Here is a 19,717-nt window from a genome sequence, read left to right as displayed (position 1 = left end):
AGAACTAAAAAATGCAAGAATCTCTCTCACACGTTAAACTGAAAAGTTTAGAAGTGTTATTCATTAAGGGTGTTGAATTTTAGGGTTTACATGTGTTTAAATAGTTCTGAGAAATTAGCCTTAATGAAACTACTCTTGTGGGCTGAATTGATCCACTTACAAAAACTAACCAAAAAGCTTTAGTAAGCTCAAACCTTGATCTAAACAAGCCATGAAACTTAACTGAAAACCAAAGTATTAATTAAGCTTAAACATAGAAATAATAATGAAAATAACAAGTTTGAATAGTAGCTTGTTGATGCCTCATATAATAGAAAGAAAGAAAAAGATAAAATATCTTAATTTCCTAGCTTAAATAACTTTTGGCCGAGATTCACCTTCTTAGATACTCTAGGATTGCTTAGTCAGCTTTTAAAGTCCTTTAGATGCTAAGAAACATTATTTGAATATGAATTTAATTGTTGAAGTCTTCTTTCCTTATAGGACTAGTATTTCCCTTCAGAACATGGAAAAAAATCTTAGAAATTAATTTCCCTTGTAGTCACCCCTCGCTTTCCTTCCTTGACTAGGAGAATCAAATCTTTAGCATTAAATAATCATTCCAAGTCTAGGATTCAAATTTGATAGTCCCCTTTTAGTTTCATTTCACGACTAGAAAACTTCCTCATTTGTTGCTAAATATTCTCCTAAATAACAGGGACAATAATGACCTAATTTTCTTTTTAATTTTAGGAGAATATTTTGTTGATTATTGTAAGAAAAGAATCCTAATATCTTAATTATCCTAAGCCAACTTTGAACCACATGTGGCTCAAACTCATACTCATTAATATAACCCAAAACAAACCTGATACAAAGCTCTTAACATGTCTATTTTACTGCCCAAATCAGACCTATGCATGGGCTGAACTGATTTGGCCAAATGAACCATCAAAGAAATTGGATAGAACCCATCATCATGCATAAACCATGATTGGCTAAAGTTATCCCATGTCACAAACCCATCATGATCGAATGGAACACAAGCAAAATTTCAAGGAAAAACATAATCTTGGTTGAATAACCTCCCCATAAAACCCAAGCATAAAATTGAAGATCCTTCTTGAGAAATCCATGGTTGAACCTTATCAAGGTCTATAAATTGATAAACAAATTTAGTGGTTTAACAAAGTTATTAATTAAAGTTTTATTCTAGAAAACATGTTAGTAATGTCTGTACATTCTTTTTTTACGTTATAAAAAATTGGTTCCCCTTATAAAGGAGTGTGAGCCACGTATTATTTCTCCACTAACTTCATGAAGAAGTATTTCATAATACAAAACAAAATGAGCATGGTCTTATATATCCAAGAAAATTTTTATTTATTTTAATATATATATATATATATATATATATATATATATATATATATATATATATATATATATAAAGAACTAGATTATGATAGAACATACATGATTTAGCCATCCACTAGATTTGTTACTATTGTTTTGCTGCGAGTTAGACAAAAAAAAGAATGTTATGGTAAAGAAATCTAAGACTCGAGCCATTGATTTGGTTATTTCAATAATATGAACAAAAAAAAATACAACAACAATAAACAAACAAACAAAAAAATGACAATGTAAAAAGGTAAAAAAAAATCGGATTTGAGCCCATGTAAGTTATCAAACAACCCAATGTTGAACGGGTGAAATTGTACAAAGCAATTTTTAAAAAACAACGAAAAAATCCCTATTAAATTGGGTGAACTCTCAAACTCCACAACCATTGGCATAAGATTGAGATAATCTCGTAAGAAAAAAAGTAGGGAAAAATGTTTCAATGATGAAATTGAAATAAATCAATTTAAAAAAACAACAAAAAAAAATCAACCTTGAGTAACTTTGAAATCAGTGATTTTGGTCATAAATCCAGAACTAACCCCATAGAAGGCGAACCATAAAAAAAAACAAAACAAAACTTTAAAAAAGAGAGGAAAACATCAGCTTATAAAAAACCAAACAACCTCAGGCAAACCTCTTAAATCTAGTCTAATCTTTAAAACTTACAACTAGTGAAATCTTAGACCCGAACTCAATCAAGAAGTTTAATTCCCAACTAATTTAATTTTGAAGGAAGAAATCGTAAAAAAAAAATATCAATTAAAAAACTTGCCAAAGCAAAAAGGCAGCAACAAAAAGAATAGGGATACAATTTGATAGAAAAATCCAATGATGATGAAATTATATATAAAAAAAATTACCTCAAACAAAACAAATAATAATCAAAAGAATGAGGATCAAATTTGAGAGATTAAAAAATGGTAGGGGTGAAATTTAGAAACATTGTAATTTGATATATTATTTATAGATTAAAAAATGATAGGGGTGAAATTGAAAAACATTTGTAATTTGATAGATTATTTATAGATTAAAAAACGATAAGGGGTGAAATTGAAAAATATTTGTAATTTGATAAATTATTTATAGATTAAAAAATATTTTAATTACAAATATTTGTAATTTGTAATCGTTTAGATTATTCTAAATAAAAAATAGTAATTAAAAGGATAAGGACCAAATTTAAAGGAAAATAAAATTAAAATGGTTGGTCTGAAATTCTGAAAGGGCTGGCGCGAGATTTAAGAAAGAGAGAGAGAAGAAGAAGAAAATGGTCATCGACGCCAAACTAGTGGCACGTTCGGCACACACGTTATCCTACCATATAATAGGTGTCGATACCTTCTAAACGGCTCTTCTGAAAGCAATGTTTGGTGGTCAAACAGTCACGCAAGTGCTACTCAAAGGGTGATGGGCCCATCCACTCGCTAGCATGTGCTACACAAAAAGCCCCTAAATGATAGACATTATTTGTGTTTTATTATAGGGTTAAATTAGTAATTTTATTATGCAATAAAAAAATAAAATGACTAATATAACCCTATACAATTGGTAAAAGACAATTTTATCATGATAAAAAAAATTCATCTTACCATTAATATCTAGCTAAAAAAATTTAATGATTCAAGGACTATCTCACTATTATATTATTACAATGAATAATATTCTGAGTTTTTATAAATAATAACTTTTTTAAATCTTTTTTAAAATTTTATACATTTTAAAATACTATCATTTGATTCGCAACACAAATCAAATGGAGAAGATGACTAGTATTTACTTATTTTGGGAATAGATGGACAATGGCATTTTTTTTGTCTTCCTATTATTATTCAAAGAAGAAGCATTCAACAAATTGCCGAGGCCAAACTCGAAAAAAAAAAAAAAACAAACAAACAAAGAGCCCGTCTCGTTCAGCCAGTTTTTATATGCGCGTCTAAACCCTAACAACCAGTCTCTCATTATAATAGAAAAAAACCCTGGAAAACCCTAAACCCTGAAAAACGCTAAACCCTCTCTCTTTCTCTCCTTCAATGGCAGACCTCAAACTCTCAGAAACTCGAGACCTAACAAGAATCGAGCGCATAGGCGCTCACTCCCACATCCGTGGTCTGGGGCTGGACTCAGCCCTCGAACCACGCGCCGTTTCTGAAGGAATGGTGGGACAGACCTCAGCCCGCAAAGCCGCCGGCGTCATCCTCCAAATGATAAAGGAAGGAAGAATCGCGGGTCGAGCCGTTCTTATCGCGGGTCAACCCGGAACCGGTAAAACCGCAATCGCCATGGGCATGGCAAAATCCCTAGGTCTTGAAACCCCATTTGCAATGATCTCCGCTAGCGAGATATTTTCTCTTGAAATGTCGAAAACCGAGGCTTTAATGCAGTCTTTTAGGAAAGCAATTGGGATTAGGATTAAAGAAGAAACTGAGGTGATTGAAGGTGAAGTTGTGGAGATTCAAATTGATAGACCAGCAGTGGCTGGTGCTGCTTCGAAAACAGGGAAATTGACGATGAAGACAACGGAGATGGAAGGGGTTTATGACTTGGGAGCAAAGATGATTGAGAGTTTGGGAAAGGAAAAAGTGCAGAGTGGAGATGTTATTGCTATTGATAAGCCTTCTGGGAAAGTTACCAAGCTTGGCAGGTCTTTTACACGGTCGAGGGAATATGATGCCATTGGGCCACAGGTTAGGTTTGTTCAGTGTCCTGATGGGGAGTTGCAGAAGAGGAAAGAGATTGTGCATTGTGTCACACTTCATGAAATTGATGTCATTAATAGCAGGTACATCCATTGTATTATTCCTCGTGTTTGTGTTTCTTTTGTGACATTCATTTTGCTAGTTTTGAGGTCATGTTATCCTTAGTTGCTGTGTTGTTTTGGTTTGTTGTGATACTTGTGGAAAGACGGAGCTCTTCATTAAGTTAGCCAAGAATGTGCATTGTTTACAGTTTTGGAGAATATTAGACCCTTTGGTCTGTTTTGAGTACATTTTTTTCAAAATCCAACTTCATAACACGGTGAGAATTAAAGCCTTAAAGTACTTGTTGCCTAAACACTGTATTAGCAAAAAAATTGGTTATTGATTTGTGTTAAGACTTTTAGTGATGTTGTGTTGATGAGATATTGATAGAAATACTGCCTTGCACTCTGGTGAATAAACTTTTCTGGCCCCGGTTAGCTTCTCAATCTATTAATTATGTTTTTAGCTTGTATGTTGTAAGGTGATTATTTGAGATTAGATAGATATAGCATGAAGACACAGATGTCAAATGTTTGGAGAAACAATGAGATGCCGCAAAATGATAATTTGGAGGAGTTTTCTGCTAGTGTGTTCAAAACACATAGAGAAACAGGGGACTAACGTGAGATTCTTTATAGTTTCATTTCCACAATAAATTCATCCCTAATATGATATTGTATCCTCTGCAGTGCTTCTAAAAAAAAATTTAGACATCCATCATGAAATTTTTCTCAAAGAGAATTCTTGCACTTTTACATGTCCCAAACCTTTGGTCAATAAAGGAAAAAAACAGATCATGGTGTTATATTTTGTTTGCAATATTTGGAGCATTTGGATGGGGAGAAATTACATATTTAAGGAAATTCTCATTGTAGTTATTGGGAGATAGAATTGTTTCTGCTGTAGATTTGTTTCAGCAGATTCATTATGACTCACTTCAGGTGCAGTTTCCTGGTGTCTACAGTGGTATTACCCTTTTTATTGTTAAGACTCTTTCCTGCCAATTTAAATGTAATGGAAATAAATAGGTCATGTAGCTGTAATTCAAATTCATCTTTGCCCGTGGATTTTTGGTTCCATGTTAATCACCACTTGTTATTCTCCTCTTTCAGAACACAGGGATTTCTGGCTCTCTTCACTGGTGATACTGGTGAAATCCGTGCAGAAGTAAGGGAACAAATTGACACAAAGGTGGCAGAATGGAGAGAGGAAGGCAAAGCAGAGATTGTGCCAGGTGTTCTTTTCATTGACGAGGTGCACATGCTTGATATTGAATGCTTCTCTTTCCTGAATCGTGCTCTTGAGAATGAGATGGCTCCAATACTAGTTGTTGCCACCAATAGAGGGATTACTAATATACGAGGAACAAATTATAAATCTCCACATGGGATTCCAATAGATCTCCTTGATCGCCTTCTTATCATTACTACTCAACCTTATACAAAGGATGAAATTCGCAAGATTCTGGACATCAGATGCCAAGAAGAAGATGTAGAGATGGCTGAAGAAGCAAAGGCTCTGTTGACTCATATTGGGGTTGAAACTTCCTTGAGATATGCTATCCATCTAATTACTGCCGCTGCGTTGGCATGCCAGAAACGAAAAGGAAAGGTTGTGGAGAGTGAGGACATTACTCGAGTCTACAATCTGTTTCTGGATGTGAAGAGATCAACGCAATACTTGATGGAGTATCAGGAGCAGTACATGTTTAATGAAGCACCCATAGGAGATGGTGACGAAGATGGCACCAATGCAATGCTTCATTGAAATTTTCTTAGAGAAGGAGATTTCTGTGGTTACTCTTGTTTCCTTGTTTATTTATAGTGAGCACAAAACTTCCCCACCGGAACATGTTATCATGCCTTGCCTTTCTGCAAGTGTTTAGGTGCCTCTTAGCTCTTCAATTCAATGTGCATTTATGAATTTGTGTTCTTTATTATCTGCTGCAGCCTTGAAACTTTTAACCATGTAGAATGCAATGTTTTCAGGATACTGATATACAGGAAGAGAGCCTTATTTCACTTCTGATCTGATTCAGCTACGTTGAACAAACGGGTTTGAATTCAAAGCCTCACCATACCGGGTTTTTTTTTTTTTCATTCCTAAACATGTACTTATTGAAGAGAAAAAGAAAAATGTATGGTCACAGGTGTGCACCAGAATGGAAGGCCTGGACAATGGTGGGACTGGTTTTTGCCACTCAACAAAAGATGCATGCTTCCGAAGAACCAATCTCACATGGAATTCAAAACTAGTAGAAACTCAAAAGATTACGAACGAGACATGACTTTAGTTTTCTGGATGGACCATGAGTAATTTAACTAGATTATTGGCGATTAATTTTATTTTTATATATAAAAATTCAAATGTTGTTAATATTTTTTTAATAAAAATAAAAAATTAATTGTGAATTTAAAATGTGATTCTTGTTAGATAATATTTTTAAAATATTAAGACATTAATATATTGGATCGACCTGAATTAACTTGTCAAATCTATAAGGTTATAAGACTATGATAATCCTATAAAAAGCAAATCAAAATAAATTATGAATATTAATTTTTTTATCAACTCAATGTTGAAGGATAAATTTTTTATCAACTCAATATTAAATTATGAATAATTAAAAAAAATTATCCAAGTCAACTCATGTTAACCTGTCAAACTACCCGAGCAAATCAAAATATTGAGTTGTTAGAAGGTGAAATTAAAAAAAAATACATTCAATTAAAAGAGATAAAAAAAAATAAACAGAGTCAGTCTTAGTCAACTTGTCAACCTCACAATCGGGATTAGTCTGATTTGAGATAAACCATGGAAAGAAAAAAAAATACTAAGCCTAATTAAAAAATAAACCCAGAAAAATAAACAAAGTCAACTCAAGTCAACTTGTCAAACTTGCTATTTAAGTCATGAGATTGAAATAACATTATAAAAAGTAAATTTTTTTAAGCCTAATTTCCAACTAATCCAATGTTAAAAGATGAAATTGAGAAAAAAAATCAATTTGAAAATGTAGTAAAAAAATCATGAGTCCACCTGACTTAACTTATTAAACTCATGATTAGATCATGAGATCATGATGAATTCATAAAAAACAAAATAAAAAATTATGAAGCCTCAGTTCTAAAAAATCTAATATTAAAGGTTGAAATCGAGAATAAATTATAAATAAATTATGAGATTAGTATATAACACAACAGAAAAGAAACTGAAGAAAATTATGAAACACAATTCTTAAAGCAACCTAATATGAAAAAATACAATTGAAAAAAAAACTAAACAAACAAAAACAAGGCAAAACACAAAATACTATTATAATAAAAAGTGTTTCGTAGGTGTGGCTATACTGACTTAGCTACACCTTTTAGTGTTTTGTTAATAAGTAGGGATTCTTACTTTTCCAATTCAAGAAGCTTGTTAAATCCAATATTTAAATCATGAGATCAAGATAAACTCATAAAATATAATAAATAAATAAATTATGAAGCCTAAATTCTTACAGATCTAATATTGAAGGTTGAAGTCGAGAAAACAAATCCATGATACTAGAGTATAACTTAACAAAAAGAAAATTAAAAATAATTATGAAACACAATTCCTAAAACAATCTAATATTAAATAATAATAGTGAGAAAAAACTAAATAAAAAAAAAAAATTGAATTAGATTGTTGAAGACTTAAATTGAAGAAAAAAACTAAAAAACACTCCCAGCACATTATTTTAATGAATAATGTTTTATAGAAATTATTATAATAATTTAGCCACCCCATATAATGTTTTTATTAATAATCAAACCTAAAATTGTGTTAAGAAAAAAAAAACTCTTATGCTACAAACTAGCCCCATTCCCCTTTCAATAAATGCAAGGTCAAGTTGTCTCAGTTGACTAGGTTCTATGCATTATAATCGTAGTTATGCATCATAATTGTAGTTGTCAGAGATAACTTGTAGTTTAATTGGTTATTAGGCTGGGTTAATTATTTTTAAAAAGTGACATTGTTTTTTTCTTTAATTTTTTTGGTGTTGACCTAGTCAGGTTTGACCAAATGAATAAAGATCATATGTCAATTGGGTTTAGCCATTATAAGTATGTTCCATAGAGATAACAATGAATAATCATGGGTGAGGTTTTATAATATCTATATCGAAACCTGAATCCAAAATAACATGACCTAGACCTGACTCGAACTGGTGTGGGTATGAATTCTTAATACCCAAACCTGATCTGATCGAGTTTCGAATACCAATTAGGTATCCATAACCTGAACCCGAAACTAACCTGAACCTAAATGCCATAATATATCACTATTTAGTATGTATTTAGGTTGGTATACATGTAATTTTGTAAAACTTGATATTATTTATTTATTTTAAGTCTAGTTTTGGGTTTAATTCAGGTAGATTAGTATTCATACACAACCCAAAACCTGACCTTTTGCTTTCGGGTTGTACCTGAACTCAATCGAGTCTAGAGATTTCCTACCTATTCGGGTTGGTTTGGTCAATATCTATTAGGTTTAAGTGAAATTATCATCCCTAGTATTCCAAGTATTTCTAGGATTTGCTGAATTTGTATGTTCTGAAAAAATGGAGAAAGCATATACTAACAAGTGATAGTTTTTTTTTTTTTTAAAATATCTACTAAGTTTAAATGATTCTAGAACTTTCTTGAACCTTGGATCACACTAAACTTGCCTTCTAATCTTTAACCTTTTTGTGTAGTAGGTTTTTTCTTGGCATGTAACCTTATATTAATGAACATAATTTTTTATTTGAATATTGAATAAAACTAAAAACTTTTTAGAAGATTCTGGAGGCCCTATTTTCTATAGAGTTAAGATTTTATAGTAATCGAAAAATAAAAAGACCTTTAAATAAGGTCCATAAATTACTATTTAGGATTTACCAATTTTTTCATATTGATTTATGGTTTTTTTTTTCTATTTGGTTTAAAAATCTTTTATTATTTTTTTAAAAACTTTGTTTAGGAGCACCACACCACAATACTGCAGCAGTAGCTTCGTCGGGCTTTATCACTAATCCTAGTACTTTGACTGAGCAATTTTAGAAGTTTCTCTCCTTACAACCACAAGAAATGTCCACTTCTTCTTTCGTAGATCAGTTGCCTCATAGTTCCTCAGTTATGTCACATTCTGAATGAGTCTTGGATTCTGGTGCTACACATCATATGCCTTCAGATTCTTCATCTTTTACCTTTGTGTTCCTTTCGCCATCAATTCTTGTTATGATTGTTGATGGCACTCTCATGCCCTTAACATGTGTTGGTTCTCTTGTCACACCTCATTTGTCTCTCCTTGATGTTTATCTTTTTTCAAAACTCAGATTAAATCTCGCTTATGTTGGTCAATTATATGACTTTGGTGATTATTTAATCAATTTTTTTTCTTTTTATTGTGTATAAGATCTGCAGTCTCAGAAGCTGATTGGGACATGTTGTAGGGAGAATGGACTATATATTTTGGATGAGTTAAAAGTGTCATCCATAGGAGCTTTAGGTCATGTTATGTTAATTTGTCTTCTTTTCATTCGAGTCCTTCATCTTCTAGTTTTTATTTATAGCATTCTCGTCTAGGTCATGTTTTGTCTTCTTGTTTGAGATTTTTGGCATCCATAGGAGCTTTAGGAAATTTGCAAGCTTGTGATATTTCTAATTGTAATGGGTGTAAACTAGCAAAATTTTCCGTTTTACCTTTTAATCAAAGTATTTATGTTTCTTCTTCACCATTTGACTGAATTCATTCTGATGTATGAGGATCTTCTTCTATTTCCATAAAAGGAGGGTCTCGATATTATGTTTCATTTATTGATGATCATACTCGTTATTGTTGGGTTTATTTAATGAAACATCATTATGAATTCTTTGAGATATATACAGCTTTTCGAGTTCTTGTCAAAACTTAACATTCTTTTATAATCAAATACTTTGGAGAATACACCTTTAATAAATTTTGTTAGTTGCTTGCCTTAGATGAAACCATTCACCAAACTTTATGTATAGATAATTTTGATCAAAATGGAGTTGCTGATAGAAAACATAGGCATACTGTCGAAACTGTTCATTCTCTCTTGTTGTCTGCTTCTGTTCCTAGTGAATTTTAGGAAGAAGTTGTCCTTATTGCTGTAAATTTGATTAATACAATTTCATTTTATCATAATTCGGGTTTATCTCCTTTTGAAAAGTTATATGGGTATGTCCCTAATTATTCCTCATTTAGAGTTTTTTATTGTACTTATTTCGTTCTCCATCCTCATGTAGAACGCAATAAATTATCCTTTTGATCTGCTATTTGTGTCTTTTTGGGTTATGGTGAAGGTAAAAAGAGGTATCGATCGTTGTTTTGATCTAATAATTCAAAAACTTTATGTCTTGTCTTGTTGTTTTTCTCAAGCATATACATTTATTTTCTATTTCATTCATTACTCATAGTCTGACTAGACCTAATCTTATTCGTATAGATCCTTTTTCTAAGGATTATGATAGTTTATCATCTTACGTTCCTAGTACCTCAGATACCTCTCTCTATGTTCGACCAATTTGTACTCATCAATTTGCAGGTACTGACACTTTACTCTTTGGCACACTTGAAGCTCCATTCTCATCTACAACCCCTCAAGCTTCATCTGAGATTGTGGATTCACTTCTACGTCAATCTATACATAGTTGTAAGTCCATAAAACTACTAGATTTTGCTTATTCTTGTTATTCTTCGTCATTTACTTCTTTTTAGCTTCTATTCATTGTCTCTCTAAGCCCTCTTCCTATAAAAAGACAATTCTTGATCCTTTTTGGCAGCAAGCTATGGATAAGAAACTTTCTACTTTGCATAAAACAAATACTTGAGATTTGGTTCTCATACCTTTTAGTGAGAGTGTTGTTGGTTGTCGTTGGGTGTATAAGATCAAGATTAATTCTGATGGGTTTATTGAGCGATATAAAGCTAGGTTGGTTGCAAAAGGATACTCTCAACAATATGGTATGGATTATGAGAAGACATTTGCCCTTGTTGAAAAAATGACTACTGTTCGTACTCTAATTGTCATAGCTTCAGTTTGTTAGTGACATATCTCTCAACTTGATGCTAAAATGCCTTCTTAAATGGAGATCTTCAAGAAGAAGTTTATATGGTGACTTCTCCATTGATGGTATCTCAATTTGAAGACAAAGTTGGCTAAACAATTTAAAATAAAAGATTTGGGTTATCTTCGATATTTCCTGGGTATTTAGGTAACTTACTCATCTAGAGGTTACCTTCTTTCTCAGTCGAAATATGTTGCAGATATTCTTGAGCGGGCTAGACTTACTGATAACAAGACTGTAGATACTCTCATTGAAGTTACGCAAGATATTCTTCTTCTGATGGTTTACCTTTGACAGATCCTACTTTATACCGTACTATTGTTGAGAGCTTGATATATCTCACCATTACTTGTCTAGATATTGCTTATGTTGTTCAAGTTATTAATTAGTTTGTTATTTTCTCATACTATTGTTCATTAGGTAGCTGTTTTTTATATTTTGCGATATCTTCGGGGTACAGTCTTTTAGAGTCTTACTTCCATCCACCTCTTCCTTGGAGCTGCGTGCATACTCTGATGCTGACCATAACAGTGATTCCACAGATCACAAGTCTGTTACTGGTTTCTGTATCTTTTTAGGTGATTTTTTTATTTCATAGAATAACAAGAAACAATCTATCGTTTCTCAATCCTCAACCTAAGTAGAATATCGTGCTATGACATCTACTATAAAAAAGATTGTTTGGTTACGTTGGTTACTTGCGGATATGAGAGTTTCACTTTCTCATCCTGCTCCTATGTATTGTGACAACCATAGTTCTATTCAAATTGCTCACAACTCGGTTTTTCATGAACGAACTAAGCACATTGAGATCGATTATCATCTTACTCGTCATCATCTCAAACATGACACCATTACTTTGCCTTTTGTTTCTTCTTCCTTGTAGATTACAGATTTCTTTACCAATATGTATTTCATTTCTCGTTTTCATTTTCTAGTCGACAAACTCTCGATGTTTGTAGCTGCCGCATCATGAGTTTGAGGGGAGATGTTAAATAATACATTTATTTAGCTTTATTTATTAAGAGTGAAATAATATTTTCATTTCAATCTATATATAATCTTTTTATATTTAGATTAACACAAATACTTTAGAATAAACAGATTAATAAAAATTCTAGCATTCTTCTCTCTTATGTTCACATTTCTTTTATGCTAATTTGAATTACTTTAATAATATACATTTTATATATCTATATTTATCACCCCTTATATAAAAAAATAGTTATATAAAATATAATTAAGACTTTAGGGCGTTTTAAAATTATTGAGACAATTCACTTTTCATTGAGTTTTTTAAACACAATAAATATTTATCTTACTTTTTTGGTATTGATAATTAAATATCATTTTATAATTTAAACGAGACTAAATTCTATTTATTATCATATGATGTAATTTTAGTTAATGTTGAAAATTTTGGTCGAGTTGTTTTAACATTTTATTCTTTTACTTTATTCTTTAATGTCTAAACCCAAGAAAAATAAATAAAAATAATACATTGTTTATTTAAGCCTCGTGCCCTGAAATCAAGTTGGTTCTCTTTACTTTCAGGTCCGTAGTTTATAATTTAAACACACGAAGTTAATATAATTTGAACAAACAAATAAGCTCTACTTGTTCCTCGTAATCATAAGCTCTCCCTCGTGTCACAGTCCTGTCCTGCTGCCTGAGTCCACTCCTTTCTTTCTTTCTATAAATGCGCAAAAGCAGCAAGAACCATCACAACCAAGAACAGCTCCTCTTCGATCTCTTTCTTTAACACTCTCCAAGACACAAGAAAAACCCTCAAAACATGCGGGGTTTATGGCCCCCTTTCTTCATCACTATACTACTACTACTACTATTATTATTCATGTCTGTGTCGGTGGTTTACTGCGCTAGTCTTCTCCAACTGGAGAGGGCTTTTCCTTTAAACAACCACGGTCTTGAACTCTCCCAACTTAGAGCTCGAGACCGACTCAGACATGCCCGTCTTTTACAAGGCTTTGTTGGTGGCGTTGTCGACTTCTCTGTTCAAGGTTCCCCCGATCCTTACCTCGTCGGGTAATTTTTTCAGCATCCCCTCTTTCCTAATTTTAAGGTTTCTTTATATGGTTTATTTGCGTTATTTAAGGTAAAAAGTTTAATTTCAGTCATGGGTTTTGTTTAAAATTGGTAATTTGTATTTATGGCACATGATTTTCTGCATTTCTTTCTCACATGCACACACTTAAAAAGAACTTGCGGTGGGTATTGCTTGCTTGTTATTCTTTCTAAAAGAGGAAGGAAAGGAAAAGAAAGGATATGGGATTTTTGTGCATGTTTTGTTTTAATTATATTAACTGAAGATTGATTCTTTGCCATTTTTTGTAACCAAAAAATTGATTTTTTTTTTTGTTATTTATATTGTATGCTTAGATGATTATTATTATTATTGACTAATTTTGCTGTTCTTTCTTTTTGGGTTTCCATTGCAATCAGGGTCACCGGAGCTTCAGAGCCCTTGTAATATATCTGTCTTGGTTCTCTTCAGTTTTTTTTTTGGCGCTCGTCCACATTCGCTTTAGGATGGGATTTGATAACTAGTCATTTTTTAGTACTTGATGATTATAGGCGTTGATATGGTTTAATTCTTTTCTTTGTGTTTAGACTTTATTTTACAAAAGTGAAATTGGGCTCTCCTCCTAGAGAATTCAATGTGCAGATTGATACCGGAAGTGATGTCTTGTGGGTCTGCTGCAATTCCTGCAATAATTGCCCACGTACTAGTGGCCTTGGAGTAAATCCTCTTTCTTTACCTTGTCACGGGTCTTTCTATACATATGCAGAATTGGAAAAAATAAGCCTCAACTTCCCCGTGGTACTTTGTTTGCGTTAATGCAGATTCAGCTCAATTTCTTTGATTCCAGCAGCTCATCAACTGCAGGGCTGGTCCACTGTTCAGACCCAATCTGTACTTCAGCAGTTCAAACCACAGTAACTCAATGCTCTCCTCAGACTAATCAATGCAGTTACACATTCCAATATGAAGATGGAAGTGGGACATCAGGCTATTATGTGTCCGATACACTTTATTTTGATGCTATTTTGGGGGAGTCATTAGTCGTTAACTCTTCAGCTCTCATTGTCTTTGGGTAGGTTTTCTAAATTGTACTGTTGAATAAGTATGGGCGTGTTCAGATTTTTAAGATTGACAATGATTATTTGTTTAGAGAGAAGGGATAGGTACAAGACTAAAAAAATGAAGCTTAATATTTTGCTTAATTGTTGTTGTCAAAGATGTAATATGCAGTCAGTGAATCCACACAAGGGTATGGTGTTTTGCTGCACAATGACTACATGACAAATCAGTCACCACCTGGTGCTACGTGATCATAACCAGTTCACTAATGGCATGACCTTCTTATGGTAACCATTCTTATGCTTTCACAGCAAGGGGCATGTTCACCCAAAATACACAGCTATTACTGTAAAATAGTATTGTTGTTGCTGGACTATTTGAATGATTTATTGCCATTTCATTCTTGTGGAGTTAACCAGCAAACTTAATTGATGCCAAGGAATAAAGGACTGAGTCCCCCTTGTGACAAAATATGAGTTGTGTGCTTCCTTTGCCCTTCATCTATCTCATACTCTCCTATTTGAATAAGTTTCTTTTGTTCCAAGATTGATCTGCCTTTTTTGTATGTTTCTTATTTCGCTAGATGGTGGTGTTGAAAACAGGTGCAGTACCTTCCAGTCTGGGGACTTGACTATGACCGATAAAGCAGTTGATGGGATTTTTGGATTTGGCCAGGGGGAACTCTCTGTTATATCACAATTGTCAACCCACGGGATAACACCCAGAGTGTTCTCTCATTGCTTGAAAGGAGAGGGCATTGGAGGTGGTATACTGGTTCTTGGTGAGATTCTGGAGCCAGGCATGGTTTATAGTCCACTTGTCCCATCACAGTATGTCATTTTTTCCTTGGAAACCTTTTCTTTCCCCAACAACCCAACTTCTTTAGATTGTTATCCTTGCTTTGTATAAGCAGCAGCAACTGAAATCTTATTGCCTGAGAAATGTCAAGGCAATGAGACAAGCTTTGATTTTGCACACAGATTTTTAAAAGAAAATTTTTTTTTCCAGCATCTTATTGGTCAGTGATAAGACATTTTCTTCTGCAGCAGTCACTTGTACATTACTTTTACCTTTAGCTAGGATACCATATATTACTGGTGTTTAGGAGTAGACAAGCACTTCACAGGCTTTGTTCAGTTGGTTTTGTATTTGGAATAACCTTTTAGAATAGTACCAAGCCAGATTTGCTTTTAGGATTTCTCATATTTTGCAGGAATCTTTCTAGGTATTTAAAGTGGTCACAGAAATTGGATATTTTCAATGTGAACAAGTCCAAAGAAATGAGACTTTAACTGCTTAAGAACCTTTCAAAAACTCAAAGAGGAGTTACATTTTATCACCAAATCTGCTTACTATCACACATCTTTCTCTTGTGAATGTTATTGCTCTGTTGCACAACCATTTGTTTTTTTTTTTTTACTTTTTGCATTCCTCATGCAAGCGTATTGCTGTCTGGCATCTTTAGTTTGATTTTGAACAACACTAATTTGCTGTGATTTCCTTTTCAAAAATTGCAGGCCTCATTATAATTTAAATCTACAAAGCATTGCTGTTAATGGGAAATTGTTGCCAATTGATCCATCAGTGTTTGCAACATCGAATAGCCAAGGAACAATTGTTGACTCTGGAACAACTTTGGCGTACCTTGTGGCAGAAGCTTATGATCCTTTTGTTAGTGCTGTGAGTAATTTTCCCATCTATACATGCAAAGGTTCCTGTTATAATAAACGATGTTTGCAGCTGAGAGAAATGAGCTTTAATGTATTATTTTTTACAATCTTAAGCTATTCTAACACTATTTTTTTTTTTCATTTAAAATATTAGGAATCCTTCAATATGATTGACATTGTGATAACTAAGTTATACAGAACCTTGTTGCATAGTTTCACGACAAGACATTTTATGAGAAAGCAACTCATTAAGATATTATATAGGGTTTCATTCTTGTTCTCTTTGTGTTGCATGAGGCAACTTGTTAAGATATTTATAGGGACTCGTTCTTGTTCTCTGGTGTCAGCCAAACATTTCTCTACAGTAACTATGTCTTCTCAGTCTTTCATATTTCTGCAACCATTATCTCACAAATACAAAGTGGACAGTTAAAGTAAAAATCAGAGAATGTAAGAAAGTTTCTTTTATCCACATGCAATCTCTTATAATTAGTAAGCTTTTTCCTAAAAAAATAAAAAATAATTATTTTAAGTTCTCCCAGTAAGGTGATTTTAAAGAGCTGGTTTTGAGCCTTTTAATAGTGAGATAATAATGGTAGTGAAGTTATTGAACTGGAATGTAACAAGGTATTGAATTAGCATGATTTAAACAATCACAACTAAATTCACTTTCAGCATGCTAAGTTTATTTGATTGGTGAATGTCCAGGTGAATGTCATTGTCTCGCCATCTGTTACACCTATAATATCTAAAGGAAACCAATGTTATCTTGTCTCAACCAGGTTCATTCTTCTATTTTATTTCCAAATGATGTTTTTGCTGTTATGTTACACCACAAAAATTTTCTTTCTAGCTTTTACTTTCCCTTTTTTCTTCCTCAATAACTTAATTGGTTTTTTTTTTTTTTTTCTATGCAGTGTATCTCAGATGTTTCCCCTGGCCAGTTTTAACTTTGCTGGGGGTGCATCTATGGTGTTAAAACCTGAAGACTACCTTATACCTTTTGGTCCCAGTGTAATTTGCTGCTCTTCACTTTTGCTAACTTATTCATTTTCCCATCAGTATTGAACTGAACATGTTTAATCAGAATATATCTGCCATTGTCACTGAATGAATTGTAACATGGACCACCTTTCTCTCTCTCTCTCTCTCTTCTGTAGCAGGGTGGTTCTGTGATGTGGTGCATTGGTTTTCAGAAAGTTCAAGGAGTAACTATCTTAGGAGGTTGAACTCTAAACTTTTACTTCTTTTATTGACATGAGTATATCTGGGGAGAGGCTTAACCTTTTCTCCTTACCATCAACTGGTCATAATGTCAGTGCTGGGGGGTGGGTAAGTTATGAAGTAGGTGGGGACTTTAATAAAACATGCACAACTTTATGGTGGGCAACATAAGTTTTCTTAAAAGTAAAAATTAAAAATACAGTGCAAAGTTGAAAATATTGGGGGGGGGGTCTCTCTATCTGCTGGCCCTGCAAATTGTCTCTAGTGCACCATTGGTGACCTTTTTTACTCCTGCTTTTGGTGCTTGTCATTTGTTTCATCATTATTTTTTCGAAATGCATTTTACAATGACATGACTGGATGACTGCTTTCTGGGTTGGGATTGTGCCAAATTCTGCTCTTTTGTAATGAACCTCATTGACTTACAAATCTTGTGTCACTGAACCAGCTAACTCGTGGGTGTTTCAATGCCTTTATGCACACCTCTTACCTTTTAAAACATGTGAGTTAAACTATCCTGTTGATTGCATTGGCTTTGCAGATCTTGTTCTGAAAGATAAGATTTTTGTATATGATTTAGTACGACAACGGATTGGTTGGGCTAACTATGACTGTAAGTTCAAAAAACTATGATGGTTCGGTGAACTCCTTTTCTGTTTGCCTTGCACACATGGAAAATAACCCCATACATTTCAATTCTTTCTGTCAGGCTCCTTATCTGTAAATGTTTCTGTAACTTCTAGTAAGGACTTCATCAATGCAGGACAGCTGAGTGTGAGCAGCTCATCAAGGGACATCATGCTCTTTGAGCTGCTGCCTCTGACCGTTATGGTTCTCACAATGCACATATTATTGTTGGAGTTCAAATTTTTGTGATCTAAACCTCAAATTTAAGTTAATTCTTTGCTCAGTCTTCAGTGTGCGTTGGCTTGGCTGGTTTTTATTTATGGTGACCGGAAAGCCTTGTGCTGTTTATTTGGATTCCAGAGGTAGCTGTTTCTTGTTACATAATACTTCTCATGTTCTGGTGATTGGAGCATCTTCTATTCTTCTGATGGGAAACTCTATTTTCTTGTAAAGGATCCTCCATATTCAGCAGTGCAAGAATTGTAAATTATCTCCACATTGGATCAGGTGGTGTTGTGTCATTGTAATTGTTGAAATGGGAAGAATAATTTACAAAATATGCATCTTTCTTGGAGGCTATAATTTCTCTTGAGCAATGTAGTCATATGATCCTTTTTTTTTTGTTTAACAAAATAAGCATAAGTTTTCAAAACATGATTAAAAGATTTAGAAAGATTTGTTATTGCAATATCAGTGACCTCTATCATAAAAAAATATTTATTTTTCTTTTGGTATCCACTCAAGTTATTTTTTCCATTATCCATTATGAATGACTGTCGCCCATGTAATCAAATTATATATTAAATTTATGTTTCAAAGATTCATAACACATCCTAGCAACATTTTTATGGCCAACAAATCTTTGAATTTGTGATTGAAGTTGCTTATTAGGTGTCTAACACAATCAATATTATCCAATCAATTCAAGCTAAATTTCTTTTATTTCATGTTTAAGTCCTGTTTATTTGCTGGAAAGTAGTATTTTTTTTGGAAAGTGAATTCCGGGAAAATAAATTATTTTCTAATGTTGAGTAGTGTAATGAAAAAAAAGTTGGAAAACACTTTCCAATGTTTGGTTATGTCATGGAAAATAAGCTGGAAAATAACTTATTAATATTTTATTTTTTCAAGTTTATTAAAATAACGAAGAACAAATCTTATAAATTAAAAAGTTGAATGATAATGAAATTGAAAAAAATATAATTTCATAAATTATCTCAAATAAAATTAATAATAATCAAAATAATAGAGATCAAATCTAATAAATAAAAAAAATTAAAAGATGATGAAATTAAAATAATAATAATTACTATTTCATAAATTATTTTAAATAAAATAAGTAACAATCAAAAGAATGAGGACCAAATTTGATAAATAAAAAATTTCAATTAAAAAATGATAAGGGAAAAGCAAATAACAATTATAAAAATGAGGACCAAAGTTAATATAAAAATCAAATTTTAAGGGATGAAATTGAAAAACAATATTCAAAAAAAATATATATAGCAATTAAAAGTTTAAGGATCAAATTTGATATAATCAGCAAATAATATGACATTTCTAAATTTTTCACAACTTTTAGAAAGTGTTTTCTGTCCAAAATAAAAGAAAAATACTTTTCTGGAAATCAAACCAAATTTTTCTTTGACTGGAAAGTGTTTTTCATTGACCAACTTTTCTAATGACAAACAAACACAGGAAAGTTTGAAAAGTGATTTTCAGGAAACCACTTTCCGTCAAACAAACGAGGCCTACCATCAGGCTTATCCGATATTATACATATACCACTACAGTCACTTGTAATGTGATGTTGAATAAGTAGTGAAAATCATCTCCAGTTAATATTATGTTCTTCAACTAGTGAAT

General features: G+C 32.6%; 2 protein-coding genes across 5 annotated transcripts; both read left to right on the top strand.

The window, feature by feature from the left end:
• The first annotated feature begins 3,265 nt into the window (after positions 1–3,265).
• On the top strand, positions 3,266–6,150 carry LOC7468792 (uncharacterized). 3 transcript variants are annotated; one of them, XR_008057600.1, is made up of 3 exons: positions 3,266–4,165; positions 5,237–6,009; positions 6,113–6,150. XR_008057600.1 is itself a non-coding variant. In XM_002323455.4 (2 exons), exons 1-2 carry the CDS (start codon positions 3,417–3,419, stop codon positions 5,889–5,891), a joined length of 1,404 nt encoding a protein of 467 aa, XP_002323491.1. In that variant the 5' UTR covers positions 3,266–3,416; the 3' UTR covers positions 5,892–6,150. The 3 variants fall into 3 exon arrangements, 1 of the variants encoding a protein (XP_002323491.1); XR_008057601.1 differs by having other exon boundaries at positions 6,097–6,150; XM_002323455.4 differs by having other exon boundaries at positions 5,237–6,150.
• Positions 6,151–12,817: 6,667 nt separating this feature from the next.
• Positions 12,818–18,433, top strand: LOC7486507 (aspartic proteinase 36). Of its 2 annotated transcripts, none has more exons than XM_024587610.1 (11): positions 12,818–13,273; positions 13,691–13,714; positions 13,859–13,988; positions 14,093–14,343; positions 14,933–15,160; positions 15,848–16,010; positions 16,709–16,782; positions 16,918–17,014; positions 17,164–17,224; positions 17,766–17,837; positions 17,934–18,433. In XM_024587610.1, the coding sequence occupies exons 1-11, from the start codon at positions 13,023–13,025 to the stop codon at positions 18,098–18,100; spliced, it is 1,518 nt and encodes a 505-aa protein (XP_024443378.1). In that variant the 5' UTR covers positions 12,818–13,022; the 3' UTR covers positions 18,101–18,433. The 2 variants fall into 2 exon arrangements, with proteins under 2 accessions (XP_024443378.1, XP_024443377.1); XM_024587609.1 differs by having other exon boundaries at positions 12,819–13,273; positions 17,161–17,224.
• The last annotated feature ends 1,284 nt before the right edge of the window (positions 18,434–19,717 follow it).

Source organism: Populus trichocarpa, chromosome 16, assembly GCF_000002775.5.
Source record: "Populus trichocarpa isolate Nisqually-1 chromosome 16, P.trichocarpa_v4.1, whole genome shotgun sequence".
Taxonomy (NCBI): domain Eukaryota; kingdom Viridiplantae; phylum Streptophyta; class Magnoliopsida; order Malpighiales; family Salicaceae; genus Populus; species Populus trichocarpa.
This window is presented reverse-complemented; position numbering and strand designations above follow the sequence as displayed.

Bases quoted from the DNA above. Each gene is read 5' to 3' on its own strand.
- LOC7486507 (XM_024587609.1), top strand. From the start codon at position 13,023: ATGCGGGGTTTATGGCCCCCTTTCTTCATCACTATACTACTACTACTA. The intron at 14,344-14,932 runs GTAGGTTTTCTA...TGTTGAAAACAG, and splicing joins TCAGCTCTCATTGTCTTTGG to GTGCAGTACCTTCCAGTCTG. The intron at 17,838-17,933 runs GTAAGTTCAAAA...TCTTTCTGTCAG, and splicing joins TGGTTGGGCTAACTATGACT to GCTCCTTATCTGTAAATGTT.
- LOC7468792 (XM_002323455.4), top strand. From the start codon at position 3,417: ATGGCAGACCTCAAACTCTCAGAAACTCGAGACCTAACAAGAATCGAG. The intron at 4,166-5,236 runs GTACATCCATTG...CTCCTCTTTCAG, and splicing joins ATTGATGTCATTAATAGCAG to AACACAGGGATTTCTGGCTC.